This window comes from Sceloporus undulatus, chromosome 3 (assembly GCF_019175285.1).
Source record: "Sceloporus undulatus isolate JIND9_A2432 ecotype Alabama chromosome 3, SceUnd_v1.1, whole genome shotgun sequence".
Lineage (NCBI taxonomy): Eukaryota > Metazoa > Chordata > Lepidosauria > Squamata > Phrynosomatidae > Sceloporus > Sceloporus undulatus.
The window spans coordinates 181785444-181804304 of NC_056524.1; the positions used below are offsets into that span (position 1 = coordinate 181785444).

Sequence of the window (18861 nt, forward strand, 5' to 3'; positions counted from 1 at the left end):
CTCCCCCTTCCATTTTTTGACATACAAAAGTTTCTTGCAATGTTTAAATAGCAATTCTCTGCAATAGCAATTCTACAATTCTGCCATGTTCTCCCAACCTAAGACTCTGGGTTTTTTTTAAAAAAAACAACAACCCAGAAGTGACTTGTAGTTCTGGGGGAGATGAAGGGCTCATGGGCCTAAAACAGGACAGTGGTCCCCCATGTAACAAAATTGCTCCTTAGATACTGTGAGGTAAATAACTGGAAGGGTATTAGAGGCTGTTGGGGAACTACACTGTGGAGTATGTATAACCAGTAGGCTCCACTTTATCCAGCCTGGTATAATATTTCTTTATTGGACTTCCAGTGTTTTTGTTTAACTTAATTATGACAACAGTATTGAAAGTGTGTAAAGAGAGAATATAATTGCAAAGCATCTTATTATAATTTGCTAAATTTGTTAAAAATGTTTAGCTAAGTAAGGGCACTGTAGTTTAATTTTAGTTTACATTTGTACCTTTCAAACTATAGCATCTCTCATGCTACCCTGACCCAGTAGTGGTGGGAATCTTAAGGCAATCTCTAATATCTTTAGTTTGGTTCAGAAGCAAGGAAAATGGTGTACTTACTGTTTGTTTTTTTAAACTGCTTTGTTACAAATCCATAGAGTGAGGAGGAAGAATTATAATGTGGAAGAAATATTTACCAGCTGCTTTCTTCAAATCAGTTTGATGAAAATTTGTTTTCTTGTTACAGATCATTACATGTTTAGGTCTGGACTCTCTGAGTTGAAAAACCAGTAGGATAGCCTGCTCCCAAAAGCTTACGGGTTGGAATGGGTTCCTGATGTCTCTTGGGGATCTTCCTACTGCTATGCTGGAAAAGCTGTCACAGCTGTAGTTAACCATGAAATAGAGAAAAGGGAAAATTAACTCGATTACAGAACACTAATGAATGTCTTGTTTTTCAAGTCTGGTCAGTTCCTTGGTTTTCTGAGCAACTACAATCATTGAATAAAAATGGGGAAAGAATTGTTGCACCAGTCTCAGAAAACTTGAGACATATTTTTCAGACATGGGCCTGTTACAGACTGCCCAAATAAAGCTGCTTCGGGTCTCTTTGGAGGTATGCTATTTAAATGATGCATGGGTCCTAAGAGTCCGGAGGTCGCGCCAAAGCCACACTCCATTCCTAAGAACTGGAGTGCAGCTTTGGTGCAGCTTCCGGATTCTTAGGATGCATGCATCATTTAAACAGCATACCTCCAAAGAGACCCGAAGCAGCTTTATTTTGGCAGTCTGTAACAGGCCATAGATTGGTGCCTATGTTAACACCTACTCTGTGCTAATGTTGGTGACCGGTTTGTTTATTTAAAGAATGACATCTGTCCCTGTACCATAGGATCTCAAGATGGTGTATAAACAAAACAATTCCAATATTTTGTATAAATTTAAAATATGAAAAGATTATTAAAAGAGATTAATAGAAATCTAACAAGATAAAAAAGGTAAAACAATTTAAACTAGGTAGGTGTACAGATTTGGATTAAATTACTAGAACCCAGAAATTATAATCAGTGACATAGAGTTGAGTTGTTTGACTTGGACCTGAGTCAGACTCAGGTTGTTTCAGACTTGACTTGGACTCAACTCTGCCATAAATGAAACACTGACTCAACTCGAGGCTTGTAAACGTTTTGCTACTTACTTGCTGGCTTTGGAGTAGAATTAGGAACAGGACTATTTTGAAACATTTCTTAACAGCAGGCAAGACCCGCTGCTGAGGGTGCGGGAAGCTTTTCTCAGAAGGGAACATAGCAAATAAGTTTGGCAACAGGCTTGAGGAGGAAGGATCCTCTAAGTTTTTTCTAAGCAGCAGGCAAGATTAGCCTCCAGAGCATGGGAAGCATTTCTCAGAGGCAGCCAAGCAGACTTCAACTCCCACCTCAAGCCCAACCTCTGGTTTAGTTTTCCATTTGCTCTCATATCCTTCCTGCTTCTTCCTCAACCAAAATGTAATAATCACATATTTCTGCACCTCCACCCACCCCATGGCCTCAGTGCCACTGATCTGCTTCAGCAACCTGGATCACTGTTGGAAACATACACACCACAACTATATAGTTCATAACAATCTTCTTGCCTCTTCTCTTCTTCTGATATCCTCGAATCGTGCTGTTCAAGTTGTCATCTCCACAACTATCCTGCAAGCTTTCTGACTCCTTTTCACTCTTTCCTTTGACTCGCTGACTCTTTGCTAGCTTCCTCTCTGGATTTCCAAGCCCCCCCCCCCCCCCCCCCCAGTCAGCCAGGAGATTCAGTCTGTGCCTAACATTTCTCTTAAAGCAGGCTCCCAGACTTGAGACTCAATTTGAAAGTATCTTGCATGGACTTGAGCCTTGAAGGGAGAGACTTGAGACTTGACAGGAGAGTTGGAGTACAAGACATCACTGGTAACAACAACAACAACATATTTTAATTTGGGTCCTGGAAAGAAGGCAGGATCACTGCCGATTGTGCCCCCTGGGGTAGTGAATTCTATAAGTAGGTACCACAGCAGAGAAAACTCTTGTCTCACAGCCTTATACAGTATATTACTCCAAATAGTGGAACCCAAGTACAGCTGGTCTAACAGCCCTTGTTCCATCATATATAGGGAGAGATGTTCGTTCAGATACCGAGGTTCTAATCTGTTTAGTGCTATAAATGACATCACAAGTACCTTGAATTCAGTGGAAGAATATTGGTAACCAGTGCAGTTTCTTTATACATTATATACATAACGTTATATGATTTTTACACCATGTTCTGGTCAGTAGCCTAGCTGCTGTGTTTTGCACTGGCTGCAGCTTCCGCAAGGGCAGCCTCATGTGAGAACATTGCAGTATTCTAATTGGAGAGCTACCATTGCATGAAGTGCTGTGGCTAGGTTATGCCTGTTTTAGAAATTCAGTAGCTTAACTGACCACTTTAAGTTGTTGTCAGGCACTCTGCCTAGCCACCATGGCCCTCCAGTGACAGAGATAGTTTTCCAAGCTGCACAGTAATCCCTTAGGGGTGTGCAGTCTCTTCCAAGGTCTTGTTGATTACCCAATTTCCAGACCTGCAAACCTGCAGCCCACAGAGTTTCTGTTTTAATGGGATTATGTTCAGTTTATTAGCATCCATTCAGCCTATTGAAGCATCCGGGAACTGGTCTAGGAGCTGACATCCACAGCTGACTAATAACAGGGAGAAGTAGAGCTGAGTGTCAGCAGCCTGCTGATGGTGCCCCACCCCCAAACTCACACAGGTGCTTCATGTAGATATTAAATAACATGTTGGACAGAGTAGAGCCCTGCAGAATGCCACAGCATAATAATCTGGAACTAACCCTGTGAAACAGCACCTCCTACTCCCTTCTCACAAAACTGGTCCTGAAACAGGACTGAAATTATTAGAATCGTAGAATCATAGAGTTAGAGAATCTGTTTCCTGCAGGAATGTCTGAACTTGCCCAGCCACCACACAACTGAGCAGTTTGCCCCAAAAGAGAATCCAGGGATCATCTTCAGGAGAGGATGCACTACTGCCTCTTTCAAAGCAGCAGGCACCTCACCCTGACAAAGCAAGGGATATTTACTACCCCAAAACCCACTCAGTCAGTCCATCTCCTCTGGTTCTGAAATCTACCCAAAGTAGCATTATCTGATTAAACTTTTTGCATCTCACAAACATACAGCAGCTTATTGTTGCTGTAATAATATTTGATATAGCTCTGTAACAGCACAAGCAATTACAGTAATGTGGAAATTGATATAGCCCATGCTAAATTTCTTTTCAGAAAGTAACATCTGAAATGAGGTTAAGTTTTCAGTTAATAGGAGAGGAAAAGGGAGGATGGTAGGACCAGGGAGATGAGTATGGTACTAGAGCATAGCATCTAATTATATGTTACTCAGTTTGTATAGCTCTGTATGACTTCCATGAAAATTGATCTCACATTTGCTAGTGCTCCCTTAAGATTTAATTTCTGAAGAAGTTGTATAGATTGCATTCCCTCTGATCTTACAGTGCTGTGAAACCTGTGCAGTTAGAGAAAAAATACACATTTAACATTAATAAAATATGAAATTTTGCTTTTAGGATTTATGAGATTAATGTCTCTACAGTATTTTAAAAATCTGTAATGTGGCATTTCACTTGTTATACAGGGAAATGTAGTTTACTTTCAAGCATGATACTTTTTCTGCACTTTTATTCTGCTCTAGCACATTTGGAGTCTGCTAAACTGGCAAGGATTTAAAATTGTCATGAGAAAGATTGGAGGGATGCAGAAATTTCCCTCAAGTTATGAAAGATGTCTGTCATAGCACATTATTTTCCTCTTTTATGCAATATGTTGGATTTCTGCCTCACCCTTAGTGTATATGAGGATGAGGTCAATAGGTAAAAAATTATCTGGTTCATGATAGCATTTGTCTTCAGCTTTCCTTTTATATGATAAACAGTTGGCAAGAATGCCCCTTTTCTGGAGAAATGGGGAATATATATATATATATATATATATATGTAAAAGCTGGTATTTGTGGGGGGGAAGTGGTGAATATCTAGAACTTATACTGTCTACTTAAGGGTAATTCATACTACCATATACACCAGTTTCCACCCCGGATTAAAAGTGGGACGTTCTCACTGGCGTCAGTTTTCTTACACTCGGATCTGGGGCTTGCACGCCAGATCCGGAGCAAATGCCCCTCAGCGCAAGATATTTGAAATGGGTATATCCTGTTTCGTTTTGGAAAAACCGGGGCCAGGCCAATGTGAACTTGGCCCCGGTCATGATTGGGTCATTTAGGGGGAGGGATCAAAGGTCAGAAGGTGGGCAGTGGGCGGAACATGCCTCCCCTCTCGCATTGGGGGCTTTGGCTTTTTGATTATTTTTGACAGATTATGCGAATGCATTGGGCTGGGAGCGAAGGGGACGTGAGAGGGCTTTGTGACAGTTTGGCACTGCGGGGCTCCCTTTCCCTCCTCCTCCTCCTCCTCCTGCTGACCCCTTACCTGGGGGTCCAGGAGCCTGGCGTGACCGAATGGGGCTCCCTTTTCCTCCTCCTCCTCCTCCTCCTGCTGCTGCTGCTGTGTGATGTGACCAAGCGGGGCTCCCTTACCTCTTCCTCCACCTCCTCCCTCCTCCTCCTGCTGAAGGAAGACGGCAGGGAAGGTTTTTCTTGGGGATATCTCATGAATGGGACCTTAGTATATCTACTAAGTAAATACTCTACACAAGTTTATCTAGATTCATTGTGAGATGAAATACTGTGTTTTAGAAGGGAACTGTTATGGACTGTTTGCTGTTATACTTGTTTCAGAAACATATGCAAGATAACAGAATGTGTGAATACAGAGGGCATGGGTGCTGAGTAAAACAAGAGACACTTTATGAGCTGACTCCATAATTTGAGAACAGAAGTATTACACATATGTTCCTGTTGCAGAAATGGATATACACCCATCCCTTCACATTCGCAGCTTTGACTTTTGTGGATTTGATTATTCACGGCAGGCCTTTTCAGACTAGAACACCCTTGCTGACCTGCCTTCCCCCCCCCTCCCTTCATCCTCCATCTTTTATCTTTTACCCTACCCAGACTCCGCTTGAAAGTTTTATCTCATTTTAGTGTACTGTATTTGTATATTCATGTTTTTAATTTTTCTTTTTTGGATTAATCTTATTTTAGGACTCGATTGTGTTTTTATGTTAGGGGAGAGGGTTGGGGATTTTGGAATTTTTAGTGTATTTCTCTTTTAATTGTATGTTACTTTACTGCTGTAACCCATTTTGGATTCCCTGAGATTAAGTGGAATATATTATTATTATTATTATTATTATTATTATTATTATTATTATTTAATAATACATTCTCTTTAGAAATATCTAAGTCTTCCAGTGCAACCCTATGGTCAATTTTAAACAAAGGTTGCACTGAAGGACCTAGAGATTCCTAGAGAGAAAACTCCACTAAGCATTTGTAGCTCCTCCAGCACAATTCTATGGTCAGTCTGGCAGATGTTGACCACGGAGTGGCACTGGAGGACCTAGAGGTTACTGGAGAGGTGTTCCCTCAGGTAAAAACATAGTGTTTTTGTTTTCTGCAGTTTTTCCACATTTATGGGGGTCCTGTGCCCTTAACCCCAGGGAATGTGGAGGGACTAGTGTAGTTTACTTACATGTACTTTGTATTTATATACTGTATCCTACATCCTGGGCCTATTTAGGAGAGGAAACCAGTATTTAAAATGGCCTTTACACTTTGGGGCATAGTTAAGACTTTTAAAAGACATCAAGAAGCACATCTTTTAAGAAGTTTAAAACTATTAGAGAAACTGCCCCCGCTTATCTCAAAAAAGATCAATAATGCTGAAAAGCTTCTAAAATACTAGTAAAATAGAAAAAAGTGGTGTAAAAATTGGGATTGTTATTGTTTGGAATAACTAAGTTTACTACATAATTTGTACCTTTTTTCTTTAAGTCTTTTTTAACCTTTGATTTGTTAAGGTTTAAGGAGTATGTGATACAACTTCCCGCAGAAGGAATTATTTTATGCAGAGGTAATGCTAAACTGAGCAAATGCTGTCTTAACCTGAAACAGAACAAAATTTTATTTACAGGTACAGTCTTAAGACATTACTACATGTGGCTTTTAAACAGCAACTAAACCAGGAAAGAGGCGGCTTTGACAATACTCATTGTTCGACGATGCCTCTGACTTGTAGTTGCCCTTTCCTTAATCCATCCCTTTTCGTTCATGGGGTAAACCTGAAGATGACCTGGCAGTTGTTGAATGGCAGGTGCAAAACGTTGCTCCTGGGGCGGTTGTGCAGTTGCTAGTCACATGGTGTCAGTGTGCCCTCCTCCCCATCCCTCTTCGCCATCACTATTCTGAAGCACTCTGGTTATCTTCTTTCTTTCTTTCTTTCTTTCTTTCTTTTTAAAACTTCAGTCATGGCAGCAGAGCTCTGGGATTACATGGGAAAAGTGAAATTGAAAAGCCCGCTATAGCATGCTGGGTAGGGCATGAAGCAGGGAGACAGAGTTTAGGGAGAGGTCAGGAAGAGAGCATGAGGGAGGGAGCAGCCCTAGTGGCGCAATTAAGAGAGGTGTGGTGGTGGCTTGTTTGGAAGCGGAATGTTCCCATTTTACTAGCATGATTGCTACAAGAACTGGGCTTGTGAGGATGAGTCCATAATTAAAGGCAATAGAAGACCAGAAAGGGGTGAAGCAGATGGCCGGGATGGCTGCTCCGGGTGTCATTGTGCTGGGACCACGGTGACTGCAAAACCCACTCCCAAAACAGGCTGTTGTTTGTGTTACCAAGCTGCATGCTACAGGAGACTGATTTAAACGGTTTCTTTTTGTGGTGGCTTTGGGCTCCCTTCCGTGACCTTAGAGCGGCCTCTGGCTGCTTGGAGGGTGTGTGTCATGTAAACATCATGTCTCCAAGTGGCTGGAAGCTGCTTCTTTTGACCTGTGTATTTCAGGCCAAAGTCTTCTTAAGCTTAATGGCCAATATTCAAAAGTACTGCGTGGGTATTTTTCAACATCCCCCTCCAACCAACCTTCTGTTGCTCCTGAGAAGCCCCTGTCAAAGTTCTGGGTCCTAGATAAATGCACTGCATGAGATTAGAAGGGTGTTGTCTGAAACAAAGGTCAAACATTAACCATGCATTTTGGAGGTGCTGTGTGCACTATTGCAGGGTTTCTTTGTAACTCAGCCATTGGCTTTTTATTTAAAAACTTAATGAAATATTTTAAACGTATGGATTGAAATAATTATAAGTACTAAGAAAAAAGACTACAGCTCTTCATGACATATTGTTTACAGTGGTTGCCTGCCACTTTGGAATTAGCTTTTCTGCATGTTAGAAGACAATGAGACTAATCATTTAAAGCCAGCGATAAACAAATAGTAAACACACAAGAGAAACCCAATTGGATCAGATCAAAGTCCAATCTAGTCTGCATCCTCTTCCCCAGTGGCCAACCAGATGTTGACAGGAGGCCCAAAAGCAGGGCATGACAGAATTAACTGAACTTAATTGGTCTTGCTCAGCCACTTTTACTCAGATATCCTGAAGGTAGTCATCATGCTTAGTAGCCATTAACAAATGTTAATAATTGTATTTTGCAGTTACTATTTTATCAAATATTTGTATACTGGTCAACGACCAAATAAATTTTAGTACTACATTAACACAATTAAACTTCATGAATTTATCAGATCCCCCTTTACAAGCAGTGAAGTTGTTGTCCATCACCACATCTTTGTAACTGAATGCAGTTTGAAGTACTTTCTTCTGTTCTTTTACCATTCAGCTTCATTGGATGAGCCCAGTTTCTAACAGTATTTATTTATGTATTTATGGCATTTCTGTATTGCCTCGCAGCTCACAGAAAGCCCCAGAGACAATGCATAATGGATAAAAACATTTAAAACATTTTATAGATTGAAAGATTGAAAAACAAATACAAAAAATAAGAGAAGGATGACCTCTTTTATGAGACTTATATTATCACAGATGAATGACCTTCCTGTCCATCTTGTCTACGTCATGCCCATCTTGTTTACTCCATGTTCCGCCTTGGAAGCCTTTAAGAAGGCCTTGAAGACTCATTTATTTCGGTTGGCATACCCGCCTGACTCTTTGTAGAATATTCCCCGATGGAAGTTCACTCTAAGGATTTGACTGACAGATTCTGAGATTGACGATTTTATCTTGTTGTATGTATGTAGATTTTAAAATTTTAATGAATTGTATGTTTTTATAACCATTATGTAAACCGCTTTGATCAGATGGAAAAGCAGTATAGAAATAAAGTTTTATTATTTTTATGTATAATTTTATACACTTCTATGTGTTTCCACTTCAGATTTTTAAAACTTAAAATCTCTAAATGTTACAATTTTCACTCACAGAGGAGTATTGTATTGAGTACACTTTTTAGCTACTTTCCCACTTTGCAATATGCTTTTTAAGGCATGGTGACCATAAATGTGCCCAGTATTCCAAGTGTGATACTTGTATAAGGGTATTTTGTTATGTTTGATCATCCTCCTAATGTTCCTGTCATGGATCCATGTTTTTTTGGAGTTGCCACCTTCATTAAGCTGTCCTACTAACCCAACTATGTATTTCTGAAGATCAGATATTTGTAACCAGTGCACGTAATTTTACAGTTTATTTCATGTACATTTGTTATTTTATTGCTTGCTTACCCAGTTTGGGGTGATTCCTTTGGAGCTCTTTGTAATCCTTTTGTTTGTTTTTACATGCTGAATAATTTGGTGTTGGCAACAAACCAGGCCACCCACCCCTAATTTTAGGTCATTTGTGAAGACTTAGAAAGCGTCAGTCCCAATTAGGATGGATGAATCAGTGTATTTCCAGCCAGTGTCAGTTTTATATGTAGTCAGTCCTAAGTGTTCTTAATCTCAGTACTATAACACTGCAGACACAATTCTGACTAACATACATATTTTATATGCAATTTTCCAAAATATGCACATATTTATATGCAGTTTTGAGCCAAGAACTGTTTTGCAAAATTTGTCCAGCTTGTCTCTTTATGCTCCTTTATCAGACTTTACTTTCCTTATTCTTAACTTTTTAAAGTCCAAATGCTTCCAAGCTGGTTTTCTGCTTTAATGAAATAATGTTTCTTAGGGGTTTTTTTGTGGGGGTTTTGGGCTATGTTCTGGAAGAGTTTATTCCTGACACTTCACCAGCATCTGTGACTGACATCTTCAGAGAATGCTGGCATGGAAGTACACACACACACTGTGTGACCCTTTGTTGAGAGGAAGTGATTTACATGTTAATCTGTGTGTTGATCTGTGTTGAATGGCAAGGCAAAAGTAATAGCAATAAGAGTACATTTCTATACCGCTTATCAGTGCACTTAGGCACTCCATAAGCGGTTTGCAAAGTGTAAGCTAATTGCCCCCAACAAACTGGGTACTCATTTTAGCGACTTATGGAAAGAGGCAAGGCTGAGTTGACCGTGAGCCCTTTGGCTGATATTGAACTTGCAACCTTGTGGTTTGTGAGTGAGTGGCTGCAGTACAGGCATTTAACCACTGCGCCACCAAGGCTGTATAGTAAAATACAGTCGACCCTTCTTTTTTATATTTTTTAAGCATTCAAGCATTCACGGTTTGAAAATGTTCCAAAAAAGTATAAATTCCAAATATCAAACCTTGATTTTCCATTTTTTATAAGAGACACCATTTTGCTATGTCATTATATTTAATGGGACTTGGGTATCCACGGATTTTGTTATCCACGGAGGATCTTGGAACCAAACCCCAGGGTATAAAAAGGGTCCACTGTATATTACAGGATAGTAAAGTATAAGGCTCAATATATAGGCCTCAGGGTATCTATTTAATTAGTGATCCATTGTCTTCTGAGAAACTCGCTGATTCTGGGTGGTTTTCATTTGCCCTTGCTGGGTTTTGATTTTGGCATTTTTCAGGACTGGTAGCCAAATTTAGGGGCTAAACAGACCGAATTTTAATGCCAGCCTTGGGGCAGAGTGGGAGTGTGGTGTCCGCACACCCTGATGCTGGCGTCACATTGCGCGCCTGACTTCACAGCAGGAGATGTCACAGCGCTCCTTTGGCGCAGCATTTAGACACGCTGCACCAAATGATGCTGAAAATGTGCCGCAAAATGTCAGGAATAAACTCTTCCAGAACATGGCCACATAGCCTGAAAAACCCAGAAAAAACTATGGATGCCGTGAAAGCCTTCAATTTCACAATGTTTCTTAGGATTTATCACAAGAGTCCTGTTCTTACTATGATAACATTAATAAAAGGAAATGCATACATACCAGTTTTGGAGCAGTCCTTACTACATGTCTTTGGTTGCAGGACTGCCGCTGTAGTGGCCATTGCCAATCTGGAAATAATAATAAAAACAAAAACAAAAAGCATGCTGAGTAGAGCAATAGGGCAGGGAGGCAGAATTTAGGAGCTCTTTGGGAGAACTCCTAAACTCCATGTCTCTGCCCTATTGCTCTGCTCAGCATGCTTTTTGTTTTTGTTTTAATTTTTCTCTTTTTAAATACAACTTAGGCATTATGCCAATGAATGAGGTGGGGGGGGGGGAGGAAAGAATGTTTCAAAAAGGAAAAGAAAACCAGCCTGATTAGGGATAGCAGGGGGAGTGGAAAAGAGGGAGAGATGAGGAGACTGGATCATGTGATTGGCCATTGCAAGAACTGCTGCTGGAAGCCTGTCACACACACAACTAATGCCGCAGCAACAATTGCAGCTATTGATGGACAAAGCTGGTCAGTGAAAAAGTGTGCAAGTCATAGGTGGAGGTCATACCAGCTATCATGTCATCTGATAGAAGTTCAGCCATAGAAGCAACTATCCTGCTTTAATTTCAGTTTTTAGCTTTGTGTAACATTATCTTTAATGTTATTGATGCACTTTTCCATAAAATTTTGCATTTCTTTTGTTTTTAATTGAGCAAGACTTTGTTTTCTAAAGGGAATGCTCTTGCTTCTAAAATCATTTTTGATTTCTTCTTGTTAACTGTACAGTGCATCCTTCTTTTATGCGGGGGATCCGTTCCGGACCCCTCTGCATAAAAGAAAAAGCATCTATGCTGAAAGCAGCGTATAATGCTGTATAAGCATTCTCTTACATACGTAGTATTTTTCCTAAATCTGTGCTTTGTGTTTTTGTTGAGTTTCTGTTATTATTGCTCTGTATCTCCTTCAGGCTTCCTGAAGAGATATTATTATTGTTCACTTTACTTTTCAACTTTTCTTTATACTAGTCACCTCATTATTGGGAATGTTCCTTGTGCCTTTTGGCCTACCTAAGCAATTGTCCACTTGCTGAGCTATTGCACTATGAACATTTTTACCAGTTCCTTCAGCAAAATGTATGTCTTGCATTAGGTCCTGGGCACCAAACCATTATTTTCTGGTTGGTTTCCAGGCCAACTGTTCTAGAGCATAGTTGTCTAAAGTATGCATATTTTACATCTTGGTTGTGATCAGATCATCAGTTTATCCAATCTGTCTGTGAGTATTTGAAGTCTTTTGTTCCTTTCAAAAATTCTGCCTTGATCTCATTCTTCATATCAAGTTCAACCTGTGTACACACAAATAAATGTACCCCACTGGTTTTCTCCATTTTATGAAATTTCCACTAAGTCTATAAAACCACTATGTCTCCTTATACCCACAATATTCTTTAAGTGAAAGCATTCCAGTTTCAACAGCTGGGTTTGGAGACTTTCTAGCACTAGCATACAAATACCTTATTTATGGTGTTCCTTTCTAAATACCTCTTGCATGTGCATGTATGTTCCTCTGTGATCCATTAGCTGCTTTCGCTGTTGGCTGCTACTGTGTACTCATTGCCTAGCTCTACCAAGTCCCCTTTTAGACAATCACACATTTTTACCCTCAGTCAGTTCAGATGAATCATCCTGAACTAGATACTATCTAGCTCCTGCTGGGATTCACCCGGAGTTCTTTTTAAAAAATGCTTTTCATTTTAAAATATATATATACACAGTACATTCTATTTTGGTGCATGTGGAGCTTTTGTACAGACTCAGCTTAAACCAAAATGTTCCCTAGTGCCTAACACAAGGGTGATTAAACTTTTTGCCCTGCAGGAGTTCATGATGTGATAGATGGTGGGTCTGAAGCTATAGACATACATTTTTCAGACACATAGCACTCTGTTGCTTTTCTTAAGAAGTTAATTAAAATCAAAGTTGTTGATTTAGACACAGAATTTTGCAATTTGCCATGTAATTACTTCATCAGATTCTTGCGCTTATTGTTTCTGTTCATTGGGGGTGAAAAATATTATATTTAATATATCATATTATATTTAATAATATTTCATTAGATGTTATTAATTTTTATTAACATTTTCTTTATCTGTTTTAGTATTGTATTTTCTCTCCTTCCACTGTTTCATGATTTGTTTTTACTGGTGCACGATATTATGGTGCTTTGTGTTTAGTTATTCTACAGATATTCTAACGAAATGTCACTACTTAACCACTGGCTTTCTAATTCTTTTTTTAAAAATATTTTTATTAGGTATTCACACATAAACTGACATCTAACACTAAATGCAACAACACAACAATACATATTCCACATATGAAAAACGACTACAAATTTTACACAATTACATACTCAATATATATACATATACAAAAACACATCGACAAAAATTATTAACTAAAGGCCTCCTGAATGCCAAGATAACAGCTAAAAAATCATCCTATTTTTTGTAAACCTTTCTTAAAAAGAACTTAAAAGGAGAAATTATAAATCATTTATCCCATCTGTTTACTTTTCAGTCTTTGGAGAAACTCTTCTAGTATGTATTCTTCCCTCCCATGAATAGCATAAATCAACTCTTTATTAAAGAAATTCAGATATAATCAAATCATCAGATCTTTGTTTTAGGTAAGCCTGAAATTTGTCCTAACCTTCAGTTAATTTACTGTTGGCTTTACATTCAAGTGTGTAAGTCAACTTGTCCATTTCTGCTATGTCCACCAGGTTTCCTGATATCTCCCTATTCTAGTTGACCCTGACATGAACGCACTGCAATGAGAAACAGTTACCCAAAGACATTTCAGCAGAAATTTACAGTTTTGTTTTCATAAATAGTAGGCCTTGTTTTATCCTTATCCCCTTGACAGACCCCAAGAAGCTTTCTCATATTTGGTTTAAAATCCATCCACCATTTGCTCTTTATCCCAAATGTGCAGGCGTGCAATACTGATGGAATGAAATGGTATATTTAAGATCATAAAGCCTGACTGAAGTCTAAATTCAGTTGCTGCTCCTCACTAGAATAGACCCATTATTCAGGTACAGCTCTTAGCAGTTTTTATGAAGTCAGTGATGCTTCCAGATATGGCCAGAGAGCAGTATATAACCCTGATCTTCAATGTCCTTTGGAGAAGGTTGCCTGGCCAGCTGAAAACTGATCAGCGCACATGAAAAGGGTCTATATAAAGTTCATCTCAAGTCTTGTAGAGAAGTACAGTACTATTTGCAAGAGTTCTTGGCTCCTGCAAGATTTGGAATCTCATAGGAGCCTGGAAATCATGTGACTTATGCAAGCTTACTTTGTGTGTTAACTTGCTCAGTCATTTGTAGAGCTAAAAGCAGGAAGAGCAGATGGCAGCCACACTCACAACAGACTGACTCTGGAGCAATTGGTATACAGCAAAATGGCTTCAAAGGAGGGTTTGTCTGTTGTGAGCACAGTGGGTATCCTTTTTTCTTGCTCTCAGCTTTGCAGGCAATTGAGAAAATAGCACATGAGGACCTTCCAGCATTTGATATGTAATCTTATTTTGTTTTTTTACCAAAATCTTAGGGTTAGTCTATTGGGAATACAGCTGCTACCTGCTCTCAGTAGGCCAAAGGATATGGGATTTAGGATGTCCCATACAGCTCCAATATCGGACCATATTTCAAGCCCCCAAATATGGGATGCCCTGTACAAACTGGACACGTGGGAACCTTACCTTTGGCTCATTATTCATTTCTATGCTCCGCCCAAGGTGCTGGTTCTTAGCTTTGAATTCTGAAACAGTTTGGCACCTGAGCACCTTAAGTGCCACTTTCTCTCTTACTGATATTTCTCTCTAATTTGCATGTGATATCCTGCTCCCATTCTGATTGAAATTGATATAAAGGGGAGGTTAATCTTGGTTGTAATACTGACATTATTGAATTATCTCCCCAGGTAATCCCACAGCTCTATCTCACTTTGCTTTGCTTTGCTCCTGTGGCACATCTCACTAAAATGTGGGTTTTGGTTTTAGCAGCAGACCACAGGGCTACTTTTCTGCCTGATTTGGGGTTTACACTGGACAGAAGAGAAATAATGCAATGACACTGCTTTAAATGCCTTGGCTCAGTGCTGTGGAATTCTGGGATTTGTATTGTTGTGAGATATTTAGCCTTCTCTGGTGCCACACCAAACTACAAACCCCATTATTGGATAGCACTGAGCGGTAGCAGTTAAAGTGGTATCAAATTGCTGAAGGTGCCTGGGGCTAGGTTAGCTTCTACTTCGAGAAGGGCCTTTTCCACAGCTGCCCCAGCCCTTTGGAACACGCTGCCCACAGAGCTCCGCTCATCCACCACCCTGGCCCAATTTAGGAAGGAACTCAAAACCTTCCTATTCAAGCAGGCATTCCCCGATTAAATATCCTGTGGGCCTCCCTCCTCTTCCGTGGCCATGAGGATGGGCTAACGGGGCCTTTGTTATTGTTTTTAGATTGTGTTTTATTGTTGTTCTATGCTTTTAACCTGTATCTGTTGCACTTGTTGCATATTGTAAGCCGCCCTGATCTTTTTGGAAGGGCGGGATATAAATAAAGATTTTATTTATTATTTATTTTATTTTTGCAGTGCAGATTAGACCTCAATATTTTTATGTTGTTCAGTTTTATTATTGTTACTACTGCTTGTTCAGATTTTTCTTGCTGCTTATTATATTGTATGTTACACTGCTATATGTACACTGTATGTAAGCTGCTATAACTAGCAAAGTTATAGCTACACCGTTTCCAGTTTCAAATTTTGCAACCCAGTAATAAAGACTTTAAATTAGATTAAGTTTGCCTATATTGTATGTATGGAAATGTACTAGTGCCAGATAGAGGTATTGAGCAATATTTGGGACTTTTAAATATCTATTTTTGTGACAGTGCCTTCAAAGTCCATAGTCTGAGGCAAAACAGTGGATTAAGCTTTTTGCCCAGTTGGCATGAGTTATTCGTTATTTTTCTTAGGAGAGTACACACAGTCACGGGGTTGAACTGTTCAGTATACTTGCGTTCTCAAAGTAATTGTTTGTCTGACTGAATCCTGTGCAGTTTTATGTTTAAAATAACACCCAGTATGGTAACTATAAAAACACAGAGTTTTTTTTTAAGCTATGTGGACATGTTCTAAAAGAGTTTATTCCCAACGTTTCCCCTGTATCTGTGGCTGGCATCTTCAGAGAATGCATTTTCTGAAGATGCCAGCCACAGATGCTGGCGAAACGTCAGAAATAAACTCTTCTAGAACATGTCCACATAGCCCGAAAAACTCACAAAAAAGTATGGATGCCGGCCATGAAAGCCTTTGACTCCACATTATAAAACACACACATTTTGACAATCTCCCCCAGCCATTTAGCTGTTGCTTTATCTAGTTCATGATGACAGAAAAGGAGTATACAGAATAAGTGCAAATGGGATTATTGCTGCATGGAGGCAACGGTATCAGAAAATGAAAACAGTCTATTTGCTGTTCTTAGTAAATTTACATAGATTCCTGTTCCCTTTAGAAACCTATTGCAGGTTTTTGCTAGCGGGTGACTTGGTACCATGTGGGTGCTTCAGAGACTCAAATTTTTATGTTGAGCTGTGTATTCTTTTTCTATGAATGTTTGAATCACCTGAGCTACATTGTCCAAAAAATGATTTTGTTAAAAAAACAACAGCAACAACCTGTAAAAAGAGCAATTAATATTATGCCAACCACCCATTATATTTTTCTGTATTTACATGCAGCCAGGAGCTATGGACGGAGACGAGGTAAAAATTATTTTAAAATTTTATTAAACATGATCATGGGAGTGTCAAATTTGGGCTGTGTACAATTCATTGTTTCTTTGTGGTAACTGGAATGACAACCTTTATTGCTACAATGGTACTAAACCTTGATTCTGCTTCAGTAATTTTATAATTACTTTATATACTCATGTATAAGTCTAGAAATTTTAGTCAAAAAATTTACCCAAAAAACCTGAGCCAACTTATTCACTAGTCAATGTAAGTACTGTACTTATCTCTTATTTTAAAAAGGCACTATTGACCCCAGTCTGTTCACTCATCCATGCACTCTTTAGTATGAGCACAAACATGCCTGTGAGAATTTTGTACATTTTTTGGCATTGTTTTCCTTTGCTTCATCCTTTAGATCCTTTGTTATATGCCCCTAAGTTTTACCCTCGACTTATTGATGGGTCATGTCAAAATCCATAATTTTGGCTCCAAAACCTGCCATTGACATACACATGAAGTTGACTTATAGTTGAGTATATATGGTAAATTAAAATATTGGAGTGAGAAAGTGGTGGAAGGAGATATTTTGTTGGTTTCTCTTAAAGACTAACAACAATATGCTGCTGGATGAGAGTAGCAGATGCTATCCAAAGGAAAATTGGCCTAATTTTTTAAAAAGAAAAAAAAATACTCTTGAAATGTTGTCAGTTTGCTATGATAAGCAAGTAATATTTTACCATCTTTTTTCTTTAAAGAACTACATGATCACACACATGGACAAGCATCTATGTACTCTTCCACTTAAAAGATCAGAAAGAAAAAAATGTAATTGAAATTTCAAAATTATTTAACAAGTATCTGAAGAAGCTTCCAGTATGTGAACAAATGTATTGTATCAGTGTTGCTGTGCTTCGGGACATTTAAAGCCAAACTGTGTAACATTATTCTTCACATGTTGTGATCCAGCATGCCTGGGAGGGGAGGGGAGGGGAACTGGACTAAGACCATGATGTGGAAAGGGACATGAATCATATGGCCTGCTGCAGTTCTGATCAGAATTTCCCTACTGTGCCTGCTATTCCACTAGATGTTTTCCTTCTACTGTTAACAACAGACATAAGAACTCCAGTTCAGTCAAAACTGTGTTTGGGGGAAATGGTTAGAGATCCTCTCCTCGCATTCCATCGTTGAATTTGGCTTGGATCTTCCTAGACAACTGAGTGTGTGTGTGTGTATGTTTTAAATTGCACCAGACCAAACCATGTGAACAACGTCCTGTGTACTTTATGCAGTTTTTCCTAAGCACATCTGTAATAGCTCAAAATGATTTTTGTTTAAATCTGGGGAATATGACAGATAATGAAATAATGTGTACATGTTCACTCCTGGTGATGGTTGCATTCACATAACAGCTCCAAGTCTCTGTAGTTCTGTGTGTACAAAGAGCTGTACAGCTGGCCTTCCACATTTGTGGCTTTGACTTTTGCAGATTTTATTAGTCAAAGATTTGATTAATATGTTCTCTCTAAGAATCTCTAGGTCCTCCAGCATGACTCTGTGGTTAACATCTACCAGAATCTGTGCTGATGGACTTAGAGATTTCTAGAGAGAATACATAGAGTTGGAAGAGAATTTCCTCCTTCACAGTTTCTAGGCAGTCCTCCATATGCATTCTGCACCCGCATAGAGCAGTGTTTTAAATCCAACATCAGGCGTGAGCAACTGAGGCTTTCCAGATGCTTTTGTCCTAGACCTTCTATCACCTCTAGGTAGGGTTGCCATACTTGTCCACTAAAACACGGGACAAAATGTAGGACAAAATCTAGACCAAACTGTAGGACAATTGCATGACAAAACTCAGCCCAAAATGCAGGACATTTAAGAAAAATTGAGGACCTTAAATGTCCTACATTTTGTCCCAGGTTTTAGTGGACAATTATGGCAACCCTACAGGCTCTAGGCAGTTGGATTGTTGGATTATGGGAACTGTAGTCAAAAAACATCTGTAGATCTACAGTTGGCCCATCCCTGCCTCACAGCTAGGCAATAAAGTTATTTGGTAAGAAGCTCATTCACTGCCTTCTTGACTGCTGTGTTACATCAGGCATACTTTCAGTGTTTCTGTCTAGTGTAAACCCCAAATACTCTCCTTCCCCCCTGTGTTACATCAGGCATACTTTCAGTGTTTCTGTCTAGTGTAAACCCCAAATACTCTCCTTCCCTTTCCCCCCTGCTTTCTTTTTATTTTTATTTTTTATCATTTGGGTAAT

At 39.2% G+C, this 18861-nt stretch overlaps 1 protein-coding gene across 6 annotated transcripts in view; it reads left to right on the forward strand.

Annotated features, from left to right (window-relative positions):
* CPEB3 (cytoplasmic polyadenylation element binding protein 3) overlaps positions 1–18861 on the forward strand; it is a 114601-nt gene that overhangs the window by 57818 nt on the left and 37922 nt on the right. For 4 of the 6 annotated variants that reach the window (XM_042459275.1, XM_042459270.1, XM_042459273.1 and 1 more), the window contains exon 5: positions 16598–16621. The exons of the other annotated variants lie outside the window; for them this stretch is intronic. In XM_042459275.1, the coding sequence (XP_042315209.1) occupies positions 16598–16621 (24 nt within the window). The remainder of the gene's footprint in view (positions 1–16597; positions 16622–18861) is intronic. 6 annotated transcript variants of the gene reach the window in all.